The 22027-nt window shown below is 61.7% G+C and overlaps 1 protein-coding gene across 1 annotated transcript in view; it reads left to right on the plus strand.

The window, feature by feature from the left end:
• Positions 1-22027, plus strand: part of Cfap46 (cilia and flagella associated protein 46) — a 103569-nt gene that overhangs the window by 42937 nt on the left and 38605 nt on the right. Inside the window, exons 19-32 of the mRNA XM_042672300.1 lie at positions 203-359; positions 970-1128; positions 2347-2454; positions 2700-2866; positions 5332-5463; positions 5756-5918; positions 6474-6558; positions 9497-9635; positions 11063-11246; positions 11554-11731; positions 12447-12466; positions 13986-14162; positions 19258-19515; positions 21461-21601. Of these exons, the coding sequence (XP_042528234.1) occupies positions 203-359; positions 970-1128; positions 2347-2454; positions 2700-2866; positions 5332-5463; positions 5756-5918; positions 6474-6558; positions 9497-9635; positions 11063-11246; positions 11554-11731; positions 12447-12466; positions 13986-14162; positions 19258-19515; positions 21461-21601 (2068 nt within the window). The remainder of the gene's footprint in view (positions 1-202; positions 360-969; positions 1129-2346; positions 2455-2699; positions 2867-5331; positions 5464-5755; positions 5919-6473; positions 6559-9496; positions 9636-11062; positions 11247-11553; positions 11732-12446; positions 12467-13985; positions 14163-19257; positions 19516-21460; positions 21602-22027) is intronic.

A 22027-nucleotide genomic window follows, 5' to 3' on the forward strand; every position in this document is an offset into this window, starting at 1 on the left:
TAGGAGGTGGAGGATGGAAGCGTGAAGGGATCCTGAGCTATGTAGCAAGGTCCCATCTTAAAACACAAAAACGCAAACAGGAGTGCAGTAAGTGCTCACCGTGGTAGAAGGGATCCTGCCAGGGGTAACTGCTGCAGCCTGCCCCGGCCCGCCCTGGCACGCTGCAGGCAGGGCTGCGGTGCTCAGGAGGCCTCTCTTCCAGGGACCCTGTCATGTTAACCATGCTCTGCAACACCCTGGCTCGGGGACTCATCATCAGCTGGATTCCCACCCAGACGCCCGAAAAGTTGAAGAAGGGGATGCGGCCAGTTATGATTCACACTCCATCCGACTCCTCTGAGATCAAAGAGGCCTTGGAGGTGCAGTCCCAGGGCCTAGGGGCAGGGGGACAGGCCAGGGAGGGGTGCAGGTTCCGGGGCCTTAGGGTCTGGGGGGACAGGCCAGGGAGGGGTGCAGGTTCCGGGGCCTTGGGGGTACTGGTGGTGGCTCAGGGCTTGGACACAGTGTGACAAATGATGGCTGGACCTAGTCTATGAATCTTGGGACCCCACGTGACCCCTTGTCTCTCTGGTGGAGGTTTGTCCCAGACGGTGGAGGGACAGGGGGGAGGGCTCTCTCCTGTGGACTCAGGCCAGCTGGGAGGTTCACGTGGTCACTCTGCGTGCTGGTGGTAGTGCACTGGGCCAAGTTCTGTAAGGGGTGCTGAGACACAGTGCTGAGAATCCTGCCCTCCCAGCAAGTGATCAGGTTCTGGGGCCCGGCTTTGGGGGCTCCGCCCACACCCCGTCGCTGTCAGCACACACAAGGCTCCGGCTCTGCCCCATCTGCACTGCACCATGAGCTGGGAGACCCTGCTCAGCCCCTCAGCTGGAGCTTGGGTGGTCTCTGACCTGCACCCACGCCAGGGTGCTGGCGCTAAGTCCATGAGCCCTCCGGAGCTTGAGGAAGGGCGTGGGTCCTGCTGCACAGGTCTGCGAGTTTGGGCTGACCCTGACCAACGGCAGCGTGCCCGAGGAGGTGGTCCCCATGAACATGCGGCAGCAGCTCATCGCCACCTGGGTGAAGGCCAAGCAGCTGCTGCAGCAGCAGATCGGGCTACGGCTGGGCGTGGAGGAGGTGAGCACTCCCGCATCCCCACCAGAGACAGGCAGGCCACTGGCGGTCGGTCTAAGGACAGGAGGCCCTGCGGGCTCTGAGCCTGGACCTCCGTGGGTGCTTCCCCCCCTCGTCCCACACGGCTGTGGGGTGGGGTCAGGAGCGCCACAGCCGGCCTGCAGGGAGCCGTCCGGGAGGCAGGGCCCATGGTGGCGGGCGGGTGCAGGCAGAGGCCGGAGCCCTCAGGAGCCCAGGCCCAGCAGCCCGCCATCTCTGGAAGGCCCACCCCAGCGGCCGGGCGCCACCTTTCATACCTGAGGTCTCCTTCCTTCTATGAGAAGATAATGGGATGTGAGCACTCTCAACACCAGCCTGGCATGGAAACAGCTTCCCCGGCGGGCTCGTGCTGCCCAGGGCTGACCGGCGGCTCCCGCTGCCCAGGGCTGACCGGCAGCTCACGCTGCCCAGGGCTGACTGGCGGGCTCACGCTGCCCAGGGCTGACCGGCTCCCGCTGCCCAGGGCTGACCAGCGGCTCCCGCTGCCCAGGGCTGACCAGCGGCTCCCGCTGCCCAGGGCTGACCGGCAGCTCACGCTGCCCAGGGCTGACCGGCGGGCTCGCGCTGCCCAGGGCTGACCGGCGGGCTCGCGCTGCCCAGGGCTGACTGGCGGCTCCCGCTGCCCAGGGCTGACCGGCTCCCGCTGCCCAGGGCTGACCAGCGGCTCCCGCTGCCCAGGGCTGACTGGCGGGTTCACGCTGCCCAGGGCTGACCGGCTCCCGCTGCCCAGGGCTGACCAGCGGCTCCCGCTGCCCAGGGCTGACCGGCGGGTTCACGCTGCCCAGGGCTGACCAGCGGCTCCCGCTGCCCAGGGCTGACCGGTGGCTCCCGCTGCCCAGGGCTGACCGGCGGGTTCATGCTGCCCAGGGCTGACTGGCTCCCGCTGCCCAGGGCTGACCGGTGGCTCACGCTGCCCAGGGCTGACTGGCGGGCTCGCGCTGCCCAAGGCTGACCGGCTCCCGCTGCCCAGGGCTGACCAGCGGCTCACGCTGCCCAGGGCTGACCAGCGGCTCACACTGCCCAGGGCTGACCGGCGGCTCACACTGCCCAGGGCTGACCGGCGGCTCACGCTGCCCAGGGCTGACCGGCGGCTCGCGCTGCCCAGGGCTGACCGGTGGCTCGCGCTGCCCAGGGCTGACCGACGGCTCACACTGCCCAGGGCTGACCAGCGGGTGCTCCCTCTCTCTCTTCCAGGGTGCTGATGACGACATCAGCTGCATGACCCGAGTCCTGGTGGCCATTGAGATGTACTCCTGCAACGGGCTGGGCCTCATGGACTTCAACGTGCCTCCTCTGGCCCAGGTCGGCGTCCAGGAGCCATGCCAGGCCGGTGTGGAGCGCCTTGGCTTGGAAGGCCTCGGAAGCTGCCCAGGGCAGTCGGGGGGGGATCTTGCCCCATCCACAGGAGAGCTCTCCTGTCCCAGGCGGGCGGAGAGGGCACCCACAGGGTCCCCGGTCTGGAGACAGTCCTGGGTGTCAGGGGCACTGGACACTGCTGCGCGCCTCACTAACACGCCGCCCTCTCTCCCACCACACACCGCTGGAAGGTAGTGAAAATGGCTTCCGAGTGCAACTGGTCGGACCCCCTGGTGGAGCTGCAGGCCCTCGCCCGCCTGACCCACTTTGCCCACGCATCTCGTGACCATGACGTCACCCTATCCTGCGCTCAGATGGCCACACATATGGGCATCCGATACCTGAGGATGATTGACAAGTGAGCCATGCCCAGAGCTGCGGGGAGCTTCCTCCAAGGAAGCAGGAGCTGGTCCTTCCCCAGGCCCGCCTACAAACCCACCCTGGGGAGGCAGATCTCAGCCCAGCACACCCCTTGGAGCTGCAGGGTACCGCCCCGGACCCAGACAGCTTTGTTAAAGAGCTCTGAGCAGAGTGACGTGGCTGAAGTCACTCTGAAGTCACCGAGAGACAGCCCAGCGCGGAGGATGGTGGCCACCTGCTCATTCTGGGGGGGGGGGGGGCTGTTCGTTTTGAGGGAGCTGCTCATTCTGGGGGGGTGTTCATTCAGAGGGGCTGTTCGTTCTGGGGGAACTGCTCGTTCTGGGGGAGCTGCTCATTATTGGGGAGGCTGCTCATTCTTGGAGGAGGCTGCTCGTTCTTGGGGGGGAGGCTCGCTCTTGGGGAGGGAGGCAGGGCTGCTTGCCCAGGTGTCCCACGCGGCAGCCACTGACCGCGGCACCAGGACAGCTGAGACACTCCGCGTTTACTTTCCTCCGCGGTCTCCACATTCTCAATGTTAGCAGTTTGCACTATTCCACAAATTCAGCAGTAGCTGCATATTTAATCCCCTCCTGAGTCCGAAGCTGTTGTAAACAGCACTGGTTTTCTCGGTGGCTTCCCTGAGCGCAGTGGTCCTGAGCAGTGGGACCACATCCTCAGCTCAGAGACACTTTTGTGGCCGGTGGACGCCTAAGGCCGCTGCAGGACTTGGGGTGTGGCAGTGTCTCCGCTGTGCTGGCAGGAGCCGGGCTGCCATGCGGCCGTGAGGGGCAGAGGTGGTAGGGAGCGGAGAGCAGAGCTCTAGTTAGGAGCCACGGTGAGCTGAGCTGCAGAGCCTGTGCTAAGCTGGCCTGCTGTCAGGCCATCCCAGGAGCCTGCCGCCGGCTGGGTCAGAGGTGAACCCTCCCTGCTCCCACCATCTCTCTCTGTGGGGGCCGGGGCGGGGCGGGGGGCGCCCGTGGGGATCTGAGAGGCAGCCGTTCAGGTGGCAGAGGCAGGGATGGTGGCGGAAGCAGTGCGGCCACACCTGGCTGCTCTCACATCCATGGTCCTTAGTCCCAGCTTGATTTCTGATTGGAAATTCCCTTAATAAGGTAAAGTTGGAGCACAGGATGGGAGGGGGCGGCTAGGAGCTCTGGAGGTCATCTGTGGGCCGTCACTGCCCCCTGGTGGTCAGGACTGGGATTGCATGGCAGGCCCAGGTGGAATGTCTTCTTGCTTTCTGTAGATCAGGTGCTCAGAAAGGGGCCCCAAGTAGGAGTGTTCCCCAGCCCTGGCACAGCCTCATCTCCCCCTCAGACCATGGGCGCTGGCCGCACGGCGGGACGCTGCAGGCCAGGATCAGCACCTTGGTCTCCGGCTCCTTTGGGCAGAGCGCAGACGGAGCTATCTGCTCCAGGTCCCCTAGGAAGTGTCTTTTTCACAGAATGCGTTAAGTTCTCCTCTGAGCCAAGTTTCAGGCAGGTGACCCCAAAACACAGGAAATGGGGAAGGGAGTGTGCTGAGGGTGGACGCCAGGCCTTGGTGTGTGTGGTTTGCCATAACTGTTGTATCAGGACCGGAGGGGCCGGGAGGAGCAGCCCGGGGCCTGTGTCCCCACTGCAGGCCTGCCAGATGCCCTTGGGCCAGGCTTCCTCTTGGGCCCTTGAAACAGCCTGACGAAGGCAGGCCTGGTCACTGGTATACGACAAGACGCCCAAAGTAACTTGTTAAATGGAAAACAGCAGTCAGTAGTTGGGCATGGCGTCTTATACCTGTAATCCCAGCTAGTTGAAAGGCAGAGATTGGGAAGATTATACATCAAGGCCGGGGAGGGCAAAACACATAGGACCTTATCTAAAAAGTAAAGCAAGACAGGACTGCAAACATGGCCCAGGGAGTAGAGCACTTTTCTAGCAATGAAGAGGCCCTGAATTCAAACCCTAGTATTGCCAAAATTGAGATAACCTATTTGTGATTGGCTGGACTGGACTCAGCCAGTTAGCTCTGGTTTGGATCTTCCAAGATCTCTGTCAGGGCCAGTCCTGGGGGGCCACCGGTAGCTTCCATGTCCCAGGGCTCCTGTAGCCAGCTCCGGCCCTGCCACAAGGCTCTCTAGGCATCATGACTCTGATGAGACACCCCCCACTCCCAGTGTTTCAGGAGTCTCCTACCAGACTCCCAGACACCCAGGTGCACACAGGCCTTCAGCCCAGGCTGTGAGCTTCCAGAGGCCAGGGTCATGTGCCCACTGTGGGGGCGCATGTGGCCACCCAGACCTGGGACGGGCTGGAGGAGGGCCGCTATCTGTGTGTGCACCTTGCAGGCCAGCAAGCTCTACACTACTCCTCTGGGGGGTATGCGTGTGTGTGTGTGCATTTGTCTGCGCATGCATGTGCGTGTGTGTGTGTGTGTGTGCGTGTGCGTGCTCTGCTGCACTCCTCTAAGCCGTCCTCTGCCCCGCAGGGTGGATGTGCCGCTGGTGGCCGAGATGCTGTGCACGGCCTCCTGCATACAGGGCCGGAGCATCATGGAGAACCTGAAAGGGCGGAAGCAGCTGCGGCTGGCCGCAGCCAGGGCCTTTGTGGAGAGTGCCAAGTGCGTGGCTGGGCGGCGAACACAGTGCAGAGGCTCCGCGGGCCGCAGCCGGGGCCTTGGGGGGGGCAGGTGGACCCTGCAGGGAGGGGGCCAGGGCTTGACCTGAGAAGGGAGGCGGGGCCTGCGTGGGAAGCAGAGTGTGGGCAAGGCTCAGCAGGCCCCACCCACGATCCTCTCTGGCAGTGCTACCCGAGTTTCCAGGTCCAGCCACTGCTGCCTCTGGGGCACCATGTGGCTTGGCGGCCCGAGCGGCCTGGGCCCGGGTCCCTGCTGATCAGGAGTGTCCTTCCAGGTTTGGAGGCCTGGCAGGCAGCAGCACTCTGGTGATGCTGGCGGCCAGACACTACTGGAACACCTGGCTCCCGCTCCTGTCCTCGGCAGCCAACAGGAAGAAGGCCCGGGCGTCTGTCCAGAGGGTGATCAGCATCATCAACAAGACAGAGGCCCAGAAGCCGGTACGCCCCGAACCGCAGGGATGCCATGGGCCCCTCCCTGGGGGACTGTGTGCTCAGGCACACTTGCACCTGCTGGTGGTAGAACATCCCAGATCCCGGCAGGGCGGGAGCTCCGGCTCACCACAGTGCTGACCACTGACCTCGCTGCCCTGGCCAGAGACTATCCCGTCCTGCCCCTTTAACCAGCTTTTCAACAGTAGGAGTTCCTGGCTGTTTTTCCATCTCAACTTTGCTTATCTTCTCCAGCCTTTCTTCTTCCCTTCCTCCAGCAGCTTGGAGCTTGTCTCCTGTCCTGTGCCTGGAGGGTTCATGTACACGCTTGCTGTGCGGTGTCTCCTGTGACCCGGGGAGCCCGGGCCTTGCACAGTCCTGACCCATGGCACCGTGTGCGCTGCCCAGCAGCACGGAGCCTGTTCTTGGGGGTGGAATGTGAGCTCACTTTTGTGACTTCGCATTCCGGTCGTATTGCTGTAATCCTGTGGGTCATTAGACAGGAGAGGCAGCAGGGTGACGGGACCCTGGGCCTCTGACAAGGCTGCTGTGGCTCTCACTCAGGACAAAGGGAAGACCCTGCTCCTGCACCAGTGGCCCACAGCTGACTTCCAGGCTGGCTCTGGGGCTGAAGGCAACTTTCTGCCAGGTTGGTGGCTGCAGGGCCCACAGGGCCACGAGGTCTGGGGGCTGTGAGGGCCGCCTCCCAGGACACACCGCGCGCGCATGGGCTCCCACAGGTGCTTCTGTGTGTAGGACCAGCAGCATGGGGACTGCCCGTGCCGGGCCCCTCCCGGGCAGAGTCCAGGGCAGCTCTCCTGGTGTGCGCACAGACACGTGTTCCTATTGAAGCTGGCTTTCTATCCCTAACGAGGACATTGAGGTACACTTGGGGGTAGGGGGGTCACAGGAACCTAGCAGCACGAGAACCCTGACCACCACGTTCACTGTCACCGGGCTGGTCATCATTCTGTGGAAAGCAGCCCGCCTGCTGACCTGGAGCCCTCTGAGTCCCACTGGCCCTGAGAGTCAAGGCAGGCCCCCGCAGGCTCCAGTAGAGCAGGCAGAGCCTGGGCCCCCAGGCAGAGTGCCCAGCCCATCCTGCCCCACCCCGCCGCCCAGGGGACAGGGGCCATGTAGACTGCCTGCTAATACAGACATGCGGGGTTTGAATTCATGCTGCGGTCCACTCCTCAAAACGAACTTTAGATAGGTTAACTGTTAAAAAAAAAAAAAATTTATCGGAACTGGCTGCCAGTAGCTCACACCTGTCATCCTAACTACCCAGGAGGCTGAGATCTGAGGACCATGGTTCAAAGCCAGCCTAAACAGGAAAGTCCATGACGCTCTTATCCTCAATTAACCACCAAAAAAGCCAGAATGGAGCTGTGGCTCAAGTGGCAGAGCGCTAGCTTTCAGCAAAACAGTTCTGGGGATGGCCTCAGGACTGGCATGCCATCCAAAGCCCTGGATCAGAAAGCAGAGTTGGGTGGGACGAGGCTTACTTTCAAGTAAAACAGTTAATGCTTGCAGATGATGGAAAGCAGACCGATTTCCAGTCAGACTGGGACCGCACATCCTGTCTGGCTGCAGTCCTTGACGCCCAGGCAGCGAGGCCCTGTGCTGGTCACTGCAAGCAGGGGCTCTGACTCAGCCCAGCTCAACTCAGACCTTTCCTGCAGTCGGGCCATCACCCTGAGGCCGAGCTGGACCCCAGACTCCCCACACACAAGACCTTCCCTAATGTCCGATGACCAAGGACAGGAGCAGCTGCACCTCCCTGCAGCGGCTGGGACCACAGCCCAGGCAGGACACGCCGAGCACACCACAGGGACCACAGGCAGGACACGCCGAGCACGCCGCAGGGACCACAGGCAGGACACGCCGAGCACGCCGCAGGGACCACAGGCAGGACACGCCGAGCACGCCGCAGGGACCACAGGCAGGACACGCCGAGCACGCCGCAGGGACCACAGGCAGGACACGCCGAGCACGCCGCAGGGACCACAGGCAGGACACGCCGAGCACGCCGCAGGGACCACAGGCAGGACACGCCGAGCACGCTGCAGGGACCACAGCCCAGGCAGGACACGCCGAGCACGCCACAGGAACCACAGGCAGGACACGCCGAGCACGCCACAGGAACCACAGGCAGGACACGCCGAGCACGCCACAGGAACCACAGGCAGGACACGCCGAGCACGCCACAGGAACCACAGGCAGGACACGCCGAGCACGCCACAGGGACCACAGGCAGGACACGCTGAGCACACCACAGGAACCACAGCCCAGGCAGGACACGCCGAGCACGCCACAGGAACCACAGCCCAGGCAGGACACGCTGAGCACGCCACAGGAACCACAGCCCAGGCAGGACACGCCGAGCACGTCGCAGGAACCACAGCCCAGGCAGGACACGCCGAGCACGCCGCAGGAACCACAGGCAGGACACGCCGAGCAGGCCACAGGAACCACAGCCCAGGCAGGACACGCTGAGCACGCCACAGGAACCACAGGCAGGACACGCCGAGCACGCCACAGGAACCACAGGCAGGACACGCCGAGCACACCACAGGGACCACAGCCCAGGCAGGACACGCCGAGCACGCCACAGGAACCACAGGCAGGACACGCCGAGCAGGCCACAGGAACCACAGGCAGGACACGCCGAGCACACCACAGGGACCACAGGCAGGACACGCCGAGCACGCCACAGGAACCACAGGCAGGACACGCTGAGCACACCACAGGGACCACAGGCAGGACACGCTGAGCACGCCACAGGAACCACAGGCAGGACACGCCGAGCACACCCTTGGAAAGGGAGAATAGCCTGGCTCAGCCAGTCTGTCCTCTACCTCAGACAGCATCTGTCCTATGTGCCCCAGACGGCGTCTGTCCTGTGTGCCCCAGACAGCATCTGTCCTGTGTGGCCCAGACGGCGTCTGTCCTCTACTCCAGACGGCGTCTGTCCTGTGTGCCCCAGACTGCATCTGTCCTCTACTCCAGACAGCATCTGTCCTGTGTGCCCCAGACGGCGTCTGATTTCTGTGTCTGTGTGCACAGCAGGGAGCTGCTGAGCGTGCTGCCGATAGGTGGTGTGGGAAGCCAGGCCAGGGCCTAGGTGTGGGGGGTGGGGGGTTCAGGGCTAAGAGGGCAGGTTCATGCAGACCATGGAGCTGAGCACAGAGCCGCTGGAGCTGCCCAGTGTCATCAACCCAGGATGCATGCCAAGCAACAGCAGTATGTGCGATGGCATCCGTGCGTTACCTGAGCACTGGTGCCTGGCACTTCAGGAGCAGACACCCCCCCCACTGACCTTTACCCCATGCCTGAGGGCCTGTTGGAGCTGGTGGGGAGGAGGGCGCCAGGGGCCCTGGGAATGGGGGTGGTTCTGTCAGACAGGCTGCAGGCAGGGAGCCACCTGGCCTGTCCTGCAGGACAAGTGCCTGCCTTCCACCTCTTGGGTAGTAGGCTCAGATCCAAGACTGGGGGGGGGAGGGTCTCAGGAGTTCAGAGGTCAGAGAGCATCAGGTAGTTAGCAAGGAGCCGGCCACCCAGCCCCACCCCTCCTGCTCTGTCCCCAGGGGCGGAGGATGACCTCTCCCTCCGCGCAGCGCTCTACGGCCTCCTCTTCCACAGTCATGCCGACAAGAACGACTGGGAGGGTGGCCTCAAGGTGCTGGATGAAGCCGTGCAGATGCTCCCCCGGACGGCCCACCGCCTGTGAGTGCCCTCACCCCCTCCCCTTCACAGCTGATTCCCCATCCCCCCCCCACACACCTCATTCTCTCTACACACACACATACACATACACACACACACACCTCATCCACCCACACACCTCATCCACACACACACACACACACACCTCACCCCACATCCCCATCCCCACACAGACCTCATCCCCCCCACACCTCATCCTCTCCACACACACACACACACACACACACACACACCTCATCCACCCACATACCTCATCCACACACACACACACACACACCTCACCCCACATCCCCATCCCCACACAGACCTCATCCCCCCCACACCTCATCCTCTCCACACACACACGCACACACACACACACACACACACACACACCTCATCCACCCACATACCTCATCCACACACACACACACACACACCTCACCCCACATCCCCATCCCCACACAGACCTCATCCCCCCCACACCTCATCCTCTCCACACACACACACACACACACACACACACACCTCATCCACCCACATACCTCATCCACACACACACACACACACCTCACCCCACATCCCCATCCCTACACAGACCTCATCCCACCCCATACCTCATCCTCTCCACACACACACACACACACACACCTCATCCACCCACATACCTCATCCACACACACACACACACACACACCTCACCCCACATCCCCATCCCCACACAGACCTCATCCCCCCCCACCTCATCCTCTCCACACACACACACACACACACACACACACACACACCTCATCCACCCACATACCTCATCCACACACACACACACACCTCATCCACCCACATCCCCATCCCCACACAGACCTCATCCCCCCACACACCTCATACTCTCCACACACACACACACACACACACCTCATCCACCCACATACCTCATCCACACACACACACACACACACACACACACACCTCATACTCTCCACACAGACCTCATACACATACACATACTACACACACCTCATCCCCCCCACACCTCACACACACACACCTCATCCCCCACACACACACCTCACCCCACATCCCTATCCCCACACAGACCTCATCCCCCCCACCTCATCCTCTCCACACACACACACACATACCTCATATTCTCCACACAGACCTCATACACATACACATACACACACACCTCATCCCCCCCACACCTCACACACACACACCTCATCCCCCACACACACACACCTCACACACCCCCCCACACCTCATACACACACACCACCCCCTCCCACACTTCATCCCCCCCACACACACCGCCCCGTTTCCTCTGTAGCTTATCTGCTGGCCATGCAGTCCTCTCCATGCAGGTGTGTGTGTGTGTGTGTGTGTGTGTGTGTGTGTGTGCACGTGCAGGTGTGGATATGCAGTTCAGGTATTGACTCACTTTTCTTCAGCTTGATTTTCAAACACATGGTCATTGTGAAGGCCAAACTTGGGCAGAATTTCACCATGGAGATTCAGAAGTTCAAGGATGAAAGTGAAGACTACTTGGCACACATGTGGCACCGCCTAGCAGTGAACTCCAAGAGCATCCTGGGAGAGCTCACCTGCTACCAAAACGCCATCCAGGCCCTGCAGGTCTGTGCTCGTCCATGCTGGCCATAAGCGGCTGGGGCAGCCGGCCCTGGACAGGGCAGGGCAGACTTGCTGATCCAGGCAGAGAGGGGACTCACTAGGGTTAGGGGCTGGCCGGAGCCAGGAGAGCCTGGGCAAAGGCACAAGGCAGCCGAGCCCCAAGAAGAGCCTGTGGGCATGCCCCCATGGTGACCGTGGGTGACAGGAGCCAAGGGACCACTTGGTGCCCTGGGAGGATTGGTGCTGGCCCTCAGGCGCTGCCCTGGTCAGTGAAGTGCCATCATGGTGCCTTTCTGGTGTATTCTATTAGAGGCCAGAGAGCAACCAGCAGAAGGTGGACTACATCCTGGAGTTCAGTGAGTGGCTGTACCTCAGGCAGTTTCCTCTTGAAGAAATCATCGCCAAACTCACGTGGGCAATTGGACTCTTGCTGGCCATGACATCTACCCAAGACACATCGGAGCCGGAGCCGGAGTCGGAAAGTGAGGGCCCAGCACTCCCACTCCAATTCCATACCCCACAGGGGCCCACGGGCCTGGTCCACCACACCATGTGGGGTGCCACGGGCCTGGTCCACCACGCCCTGTGGGTGCCACGGTCCTGCTCACCACACCCTGCGGGTACCACGGTCCTGCTCACCACACCCTGCGGGTGCCACGATCCTGGTCACCACACCCTACGGGTGCCACGATCCTGGTCCACCACACCCTGCGGGTGCCACGATCCTGGTCACCACACCCTGCGGGTGCCACGATCCTGGTCACCACACCCTGCGGGTGCCACGATCCTGGTCACCACACCCTGCGGGTGCCACGATCCTGGTCCACCACGCCCTGCGGGTGCCACGATCCTGGTCCACCACGCCCTGCGGGTGCCACGGTCCTGGTCACCACGCCCTGCGGGTGCCACGGTCCTGGTCACCACGCCCTGCGGGTGCCACGGTCCTGGTCACCACGCCCTGCGGGTGCCACGGTCCTGGTCACCACGCCCTGCGGGTGCCACGGTCCTGGTCACCACGCCCTGCGGGTGCCACGGTCCTGGTCACCACGCCCTGCGGGTGCCACGGTCCTGGTCACCACGCCCTGCGGGTGCCACGGTCCTGGTCACCACGCCCTGCGGGTGCCACGGTCCTGGTCACCATGCCCTGCGAGTGCCATGGTCCTGGTCCAGCACACTCTTGAGGGTGCCACGGTCCTGGTCCAGCACACCCTGCGGGTGCCACAGTCTTGGTACACCACACCCTGCGGGTGCCACAGTCCTGGTCCAGCACGTCCTGCGGGTGCCACAGTCCTGATTCAGCACGTCCTGAGGGGTACCATGGTCCTGGTACACCACACCCTGCGGTGCCACGGTCCTGGTCACCACAGTCTGCAGGGTACCACGGTCCTGGTCACCACAGCCTGCGGGTGCCACAGACCTGGTTCACCATAGCCTGCGGGTGCTGCAGACCTGGTCCACCATAGCCTGCAGGTGCCACAGACCTGGTCCACCACAGCCTGCGGGGTGCCATGGTCCTGGTCATCGCAATCCTGGCCCATGGCCTTGTAAACAATAAAGTGTGCTCCCAGCAGAAGCTGGGACACTGGGAAGGTTCCGGCCAGCCTGCCACCACCCACCAGGGCAGCAAGCTGCAGGTACCTTGGGCTGAGCAGCAAGCCAGGTTGCTGGGGCCTGGCTGCTGCATCCTGAGCATGGGGCCGCCAGGACCTCAGTGGAAGGAGAGGCTGGCAGGAGGCTGGGGCCTCCCTGAGACCACAGTCACCCTGGGCCTCAAAGGCGGCCCCTGCCTCAGCACAGCCCTGGGGACCCCAAAGGACAGCACACCCTGGGGAGTGCAGATGGCCATGGCTCCCACAGCCTTCCCGCGGGTCCACCCACAGTGACCGTGGCTCCCACGGCCATCCCGCGGGTCCACCCACAATGGCCCTAGAGGAAGAGCTGAGGCCCATGGAGGTGACCTCCAGCCCACACGTAGCTGGAGCACAGATGGTGCTGGCTGGTCCGGTGCCATCAGGATGGACAGAGGGCCTTCTCAGAGCCCCCAGTCCCTTGTGGAGGGGGAGCTGTGTGGATTAGGACTCCGGGGCCCTGCAGCACTCTGCTCAGGACTGGATCCAGAGTCCTCAGGAGGCAGCTCAGGAGGTCTGGGGTACTGGGTCGTTCCACAGAGGGGAGATTTGGACAGCCAGGCACTCAATACAGTCTCGCCCGGAAGGGTGGATGAGCCCTGTGGTCTGGGGTCCACACAGCCACGCATGGTCAACTGGCCCTGGGCCGGCATGCATGCCCTCTGCTGGAGGACCCCTCTGTCCTGGGCTTCAATATCAAGAATCAGGAAAGAGGAAGGGCCGGGAAAGTGCCAGCCTCCATCTGCATGCAAGAGCAGCGGAGAAGACCTGCCCAGCTGGCAGCCAGCCCACATGTCCAGCAAGTCATAGCTGGAGCCTCCTGAGACACACCCGCCAGACACCCCCCCACTCCCCGGCCCGGCCTGGGCCTGGGCTGGCAGCCTGGCTCTTCCCAGAGGGTCAGGCTTCTTGTCTCCCAGAACCAGGGAGAAAAGTGAGGACACTTGGGGTGAGGCTAACCGCCCTGTCAGAGGGCAGGGCAGGGCAGGGCGGCCAGGTCACCACGCGAGAGAGGAGGGCCTGCAGCCACCGGCACCCCAGCCCAGCCCTCCCTGAGCCTCAGGCCCCTCTTTGCACAGGGGAGAACAAGGCTGCTGGCACCCACGTGGAGGAGTCGGAGGCGCAGGACCAGAGCCCCGCAACCCTCTCCTTGGAGCAGTTGCAGAGCATGCGGCAGCTGGAGCTCCTGGCGCGCGTGCACATCCTTCGGGCCCTGATGTTGACGCCCAGTGCTGCCAACTACCAGAACGACTGCCTCATGGCCTTCACCTTTTTCAGGCACATCTGGAAGGTGAGGCCACCCGCGCGCCCAGCAGGACCCTGGGCCCCACCCAGCAATCCCTGTGCCCGAAACCACGGGGCTTGCACCGCTGCCCCCTGCGGAAGATGGCAGTAACCAGAACCTCGTCTGATGAGCTTCATTTCCTCCTGTCCTCTTGTCTCTTTCCTCCCTCTTCCCTCCCTCCCTCCTTCCTCTCCTTTCTTCTTGTAGTTGTTGGCAGAACTGGGGATTAAACCCAGTGCCGCCTCCTTCCTAGGCAAACATGCTACCGTGGGTTTTTAAATGTTGTTCCTGAACTAGGCCTTTGCACTGGCCATGCCAAAGCTGGCCTCGCCCTGCCTCTGCCTCCCAACAAGCCGGATTGCAGCCTGAGCCACCACAGCTGCTGCTCCCCAGCTTACAGCAAAAGACCTGCAGGAGATAGGCAAGCCTCTCTCCCTGTGCTTTCCTCCTTTTCAGCTTCCGGAAACACTCGGTCCACCTTGCCTCACCCGCCACACTGTCCACGTTTCCTCACCCGCCACACTGTCCACGTTTCCTCACCCTCCACACTGTCCACGTTTCCTCACCTTCCACACTGTCCACGTTTCCTCACCTTCCACACTCTCCACGTTGCCTCACCTTCCGCTGTCCACGTTTCCTCACCCTCCACACTGTCCACATTTCCTCACCCGCCACACTGTCCACGTTTCCTCACCCGCCACACTGTCCACGTTTCCTCACCTTCCACTGTCCACGTTTCCTCACCCTCCACACTGTCCACGTTTCCTCACCTTCCACACTGTCCACGTTTCCTCACCTTCCACACTCTCCACGTTTCCTCACCCGCCACACTGTCCACGTTTCCTCACCCGCCACACTGTCCACGTTTCCTCACCTTCCACACTGTCCACGTTGCCTCACCTTCCACACTGTCCACGTTTCCTCACCCTCCACACTGTCCACATTTCCTCACCCTCCACTGTCCACGTTTCCTCACCCGCCACACTGTCCACGTTGCCTCACCTTCCACACTGTCCACGTTGCCTCACCTTCCACACTGTCCACGTTTCCTCACCCTCCACACTGTCCACGTTTCCTCACCTTCCACACTGTCCACGTTTCCTCACCCGCCACACTGTCCACGTTTCCTCCCCTTCCACTGTCCACGTTTCCTCACCCGCCACACTGTCCACGTTTCCTCACCCTCCACACTGTCCACGTTTCCTCACCTTCCACACTGTCCACGTTTCCTCACCCGCCACACTATCCACGTTTCCTCACCCGCCACACTGTCCACGTTTCCTCACCTTCCACACTCTCCACGTTTCCTCACCCGCCACACTGTCCACGTTTCCTCACCCGCCACACTGTCCACGTTTCCTCACCCTCCACACTGTCCACGTTTCCTCACCCGCCACACTGTCCACGTTTCCTCACTTTCCACACTGTCCACGTTTCCTCACCCGCCACACTGTCCACGTTTCCTCACCTTCCACTGTCCACGTTTCCTCACCTTCCACACTCTCCACGTTTCCTTACCTTCCACACTGTCCACGTTTCCTCACCTTCCACACTGTCCACGTTTCCTCACCTTCCACACTGTCCACGTTTCCTCACCTTCCACACTGTCCACGTTTCCTCACCCTCCACACTGTCCACGTTTCCTCACCTTCCACACTGTCCACGTTTCCTCACCCTCCACACTGTCCACGTTTCCTCACCTTCCACTGTCCACGTTTCCTCACCCTCCACACTGTCCACGTTTCCTCACCTTCCACACTGTCCACGTTTCCTCACCTTCCACACTGTCCACGTTTCCTCACCTTCCACACTCTCCACGTTTCCTCACCCGCCACACTGTCCACGTTTCCTCTCCTTCCACACTGTCCACGTTTCCTCACCCGCCACACTGTCCACGTTTCCTCACCCTCCACACTGTCCACGTTTCCTCACCCTCCACACTGTCCACGTTTCCTCACCTTCCACTGTCCACGTTTCCTCACCCTCCACACTGTCCACGTTTCCTCACCCGCCACACTGTCCACATTTCCTCACCCACCACACTGTCCACGTTTCCTCACCCTCCACACTGTCCACATTTCCTCACCCGCCACACTGTCCACGTTTCCTCACCTGCCACACTGTCCACGTTTCCTCACCTTCCACACTGTCCACGTTTCCTCACCCTCCACACTGTCCACGTTTCCTCACCTTCCACACTGTCCACGTTTCCTCACCTTCCACACTGTCCACGTTTCCTCACCCGCCACACTGTCCACATTTCCTCACCTTCCACACTGTCCACGTTTCCTCACCTTCCACACTCTCCACGTTTCCTCACCCGCCACACTGTCCACGTTTCCTCACCTTCCACACTGTCCACGTTTCCTCACCCGCCACACTGTCCACGTTTCCTCACCCGCCACACTGTCCACGTTTCCTCACCTTCCACTGTCCACGTTTCCTCACCTTCCACACTGTCCACGTTTCCTCACCCACCACACTGTCCACGTTTCCTCCCCTTCCACACTGTCCACATTTCCTTACCTTCCACACTGTCCACGTTTCCTCACCTTCCACACTGTCCACATTTCCTCACCTTCCGCAATGTCCACGTTTCCTCACCTTCCACACTGTCCACGTTTCCTCCCCTTCCACTGTCCACGTTTCCTCACCCTCCACACTGTCCACATTTCCTCACCCGCCACACTGTCCACGTTTCCTCACCCGCCACACTGTCCACGTTTCCTCACCCTCCACACTGTCCACGTTTCCTCACCCGCCACACTGTCCACGTTTCCTCACCCTCCACACTGTCCACGTTTCCTCACCCTCCACACTGTCCACGTTTCCTCACCCGCCACACTGTCCACGTTTCCTCACCCGCCACACTGTCCACGTTTCCTCACCCGCCACACTGTCCACGTTTCCTCACCCTCCACACTGTCCACGTTTCCTCACCCGCCACACTGTCCACGTTTCCTCACCTTCCACACTGTCCACGTTTCCTCACCTTCCACTGTCCACGTTTCCTCACCCTCCACACTGTCCACGTTTCCTCACCCTCCACACTGTCCACGTTTCCTCACCCTCCACACTGTCCACGTTTCCTCACCCTCCACACTGTCCACGTTTCCTCACCTTCCACACTGTCCACGTTTCCTCACCTTCCACTGTCCACGTTTCCTCACCCTCCACACTGTCCATGTTTCCTCACCCTCCAGACTGTCCACGTTTCCTCACCCTCCACACTGTCCACGTTTCCTCACCCTCCACACTGTCCACGTTTCCTCACCTCCCGCACTGTCCATGTTTCCTCACCCTCCACACTGTCCACGTTTCCTCACCTCCCGCACTGTCCATGTTTCCTCACCCGCCACACTGTCCACGTTTCCTCACCTTCCACTGTCCACGTTTCCTCACCTTCCACACTGTCCACGTTTCCTCACCCGCCACACTGTCCACGTTTCCTCACCCGCCACACTGTCCACGTTTCCTCACCCTCCACACTGTCCACGTTTCCTCACCTTCCACAATGTCCACGTTGCCTCACCTTCCGCTGTCCACATTTCCTCACTCGCCTCACTGTCCATGTTTTCTCACCCGCCACACTGTCCACGTTTCCTCCCCTTCCACACTGTCCACGTTTCCTCACCCTCCACCCTGTCCACGTTTCCTCACCCGCCACACTGTCCACGTTTCCTCACCCGCCACACTGTCCACGTTTCCTCACCCTCCACACTGTCCACGTTTCCTCACCCTCCACACTGTCCACGTTTCCTCACCCTCCACTGTCCCTATTTCCTCACCTTCCACACTGTCCACGTTTCCTCACCTTCCACTGTCCACATTTCCTCACCTCCCACATTGTCCACGTTTCCTCACCTCCCACACTGTCCACGTTTCCTCACCTTCCACACTGTCCACGTTTCCTCACCCACCACACTGTCCACGTTTCCTCACCCTCCACACTGTCCACGTTTCCTTACCTTCCACACTGTCCACGTTTTCTCACCCACCTCACTGTCCACGTTTCCTCACCCGCCACACTGTCCACGTTTCCTCACCTTCCACTGTCCACGTTTCCTCACCCGCCACACTGTCCACGTTTCCCTACCTGCCACACTGTCCACGTTTCCTCACCTGCCACACTGTCCATGTTTCCTCACCCTCCACACTGTCCACGTTTCCTCCCCTTCCACACTGTCCACGTTTCCTCACCCTCCACACTGTCCACGTTTCCCTACCTGCCACACTGTCCACGTTTCATCACCTGCCACACTGTCCATGTTGCCTCACCTTCCGCTGTCCACGTTTCCTCACCTGCCACACTGTCCACGTTTCCTCGCCTTCCACTCTTCATGTTTCCTCCCCTGCCACACCCTGTGTCCTCACATCTCTGTCCACATTTTCCTCCCTTCCACACCCTGAGTCCTCAATGGAGCCTCTGGTGCTCCCCTAGACCCATCCCAGCATCATTGTTGTAGCAGTATCCAATCTGCCCATTGGAGGCCCACACACACAATGCTCAGCAGCTGCTGTGATTCTTCTGTCTGCAGTCCTGACCAGCTCAGACTCCCTGTGCAGTGGACCTGCCTACTCCTCTCTCCTCCCCTCCCATCCTCTCCCTGTGGGGCCCGAGCCTGTGCCTCTGTCCAGCACCCATGAGTACAGGCCGGCTACAGTACAGGCTAAGGGGAAGTTCTCAGCTGTGGGAACCCACCGCAGTGTGCAGGCACAGCCTGCAGCAGAGGATGAACTGTGCCTGCCCCTCCAGGACCCTACCCAGGGCTGCCCAACCCAGGCCTGGCCCCAAGTCCCAGAGCCATGAAGAAAACAGGCCTGCCAGCAAGAAGCCCGGATGGTGGGAACCTCAGTTGTAACTGAGGACCTCAGCTGAGAGTCAACTCCAGATGTCTCCAAGGACCATACATACACCGAGTGTCCTGCCTCAAGTCCACCCATGTGCTTGTAGGCAGGGTCGTGGCCCCAGGCACTGGGCAGACCACCCTGTTCTCCAGGGAACGGCAAAGCCCTGGGACCTAGGAGCTCCCTGGAGGGCAGGGAGGACTGGCATGGGGTCTGTCTGAATGCTGTCAACATGAATGCCATTCTTTCTCAGATCACTCTGTCAAAAGGAGGACAATTAATTCCAGAAAAGTCTGTAGCGGCGAACAGTTCACAAATACTTTTGCCTAAAAAAGAGAAGGAGAAAGGCAAAGAGAAAGAGAAGGAGAAAAGTAAAGAGAAGGAGAAAGAAAAGGGGAAGGAGGAGAAGGAGAAGGAAAAGGAGAAAGAGAAAGAGAAATGGAGAGAGAGCAAGCAGGTACTCAGTCCTGAGGGCAGCGGGCAGCAGGCGGTGGGCAGTGGGCAGCAGAGGGTGAAGCTGTATGGCTTATGTCTGAAACCCCTTCTTCCCTATTTAGACCACTTGCATTCAGGCTGGGGGTCCTTACAATCCATTCTTTGCCTCACAGCCGAAGGCAGTGATCTCACTGGCAGCCCAAGCCTGCAGTGGTCCCCTGGCGTGCGCTCTGCACACGCGGGCAGCTCAGTGGACTGGCGTGGACATGCACACATGGGCAGTTCAGTGGACTGGGTTGGGATGTGCACACACAGGTGGCTCAGTGGACTGGCGTGAACATGCACACGCGGGCGGCTCAGTGGACTGGGTTGGGATGTGCACACGCGGGCGGCTCAGTGGACTGGCATGTGCTCTGCACACACGGGCGGCTCAGTGGACTGGCGTGTGCTCTGCACACACGGGCGGCTCAGTGGACAGAGCACACGCGGGCGGCTCAGTGGACTGGCATGGACGTGCACACAAGGGCGGCTCAATGGACTGGTGTGTGCTCTGCACACACAGGCGGCTCAGTGGACTGGGATGGGATGTGCACACGCGGGCGGCTCAGTGGACTGGCGTGTGCTCTGCACACACGGGCGGCTCAGTGGACTGGCGTGTGCTCTGCACAGGCAGGCAGCTCAGTGGACTGGGTTGGGACGTGCACACGCAGGCAGCTCAGTGGACTGGGTTGGGATGTGCACACGTGGGCAGCTCAGTTGACTGGAGTGGATGTGCACACGTGGGCGGCTCAGTGGACTGGGTTGGGACGTGCACACGTGGGCGGCTCAGTGGACTGGCATGCACTCTGCATGCGGGCAGCTCAGTGGACTGGCGTGTGCTCTGCACACGCGGGCGGCTCACTGGACTGGCGTGCGCTCTGCCTCGTGGGCGGCTCAGTGGACTGGCTCTGCACTTGTGGGTGGCTCAGTGGACTGGCATGGACGTGCACACGTGGGTGGCTCAGTGGACTGGCGTGGACGTGCACACGTGGGTGGCTCAGTGGACTGGCATGGACGTGCACACATGGGTGGCTCAGTGGACTGGCGTGGACGTGCACACACAGGCGGCTCACTGGACTGGCGTGTGCTCTGCACTCGTGGGTGGCTCAGTGGACTGGCTCTGCACTCGTGGGCGGCTCAGTGGACTGGCGTGTGCTCTGCACACGTGGGCAACTCAGTGGACTGGCGTGGACGTGCACATGTGGGCGGCTCATTGGACTGGCGTGTGCTGAGCACACGTGGGCGGCTCAGTGGACTGGCGTGCGCTCTGCACACGCGGGCGGCTCAGAGGACTGGTGTGGACATGCACACGCGGGTGGCTCAGAGGACTGGCGTGGACATGCACACGCAGGCGGCTCAGTGGACTGGCGTGGACGTGCACACGCGGGCGGCTCAGTGGACTGGGTTGGGATGTGCACACGCGGGCGGCTCAGAGGACTGGGTTGGGACGTGCACACGCGGGCAGCTCAGTGGACTGGCTCTGCACTCGTGGGCGGCTCGGTGGACTGGCGTGGACATGCACACGCGGGCGGCTCAGTGGACTGGGTTGGGATGTGCACTCGTGGGCGGCTCAGTTGACTGGCGTGCGCTCTGTACACACAGCGCAGCTCAGTGGCCCTGCTTGGCCAGCTGAATTTGGGTCTCGGTGTGCCAGGGTGGGGTCTGGGATCCTGGGGGGGAGCAAACCACTTTCCTCATATTCCAAAGCTCCTCCAACATCCATGAGATTATTTCATCCTCAAACATTAGCTCCTTCCACTGCAAAGCAAGTCTAGAAACTGCTTGTTGGCCTGACTCCCAGAGGCAGAGCCAGCAGGGGTGCCCCACTGAGTCACAGGACCTTGGAGCAGGCCCTGAGCCCCACCCGCCCGAGCTGTGTGCCGTGAGGGCCCAGAGAGAGGGCCGGGGTGGGTGGCCCAGGACCACCCCCGCCCCGCCCGGCAGCCTTGGCACACGGCGGCTTCTCCGCCTTGCTGGCGCAGGTCCTGGCTAACAAGAGGCCCGAAGAGTTACCGAGCAGCACGGAGGAGTGGGCCTCCTACAGTTGCCCCGAGGAGCTGCTGACCGTGCTCAGGCAGGACGACAGCGACTTCACGGTGAACGCAAGCAGCTTCCAGAAGCCGGTGAGGAGACGTGGGGCCGGCCCCTGCCTGAGGCCCACTGCCACCCCCACCGCCACGCCTGTCCCACCCAAATGTCACCAGAGAGGCCTCCAGGACCCAGCGCCCGCGCAGCCGCGTCTGCGTGTGGGGCAGCCTCCCCACTCTGTACCCGTCCCATCCCCCGAACGCGTCCACAGCCAGGCAGCCGGCAGGGAGGGCCAGCCCCTCGCCGCCTCTGCCATGGGGCCCCTGCCCCTCAGAACCTTCACCACAGGGGCTGGGCACTGGGTGGCCCCGTACTTGGGGATCAGATTCAATTCACCCCTTGTTCCTGGCTGGAGGCCGCATGGAGTGGAATCACGCCGCCAGTAACGGCTGGTTTGGCTTCTTTCACTCAGTGCCCAGGAGCCCCTCCTTCATCGCTCAAGCATCTGCAGCAGAGGTCAG

The sequence above is a fragment of the Dipodomys spectabilis genome, unplaced genomic scaffold, assembly GCF_019054845.1.
Source record: "Dipodomys spectabilis isolate Male_0828 unplaced genomic scaffold, ASM1905484v1 ptg000693l, whole genome shotgun sequence".
Classification (NCBI taxonomy): domain Eukaryota; kingdom Metazoa; phylum Chordata; class Mammalia; order Rodentia; family Heteromyidae; genus Dipodomys; species Dipodomys spectabilis.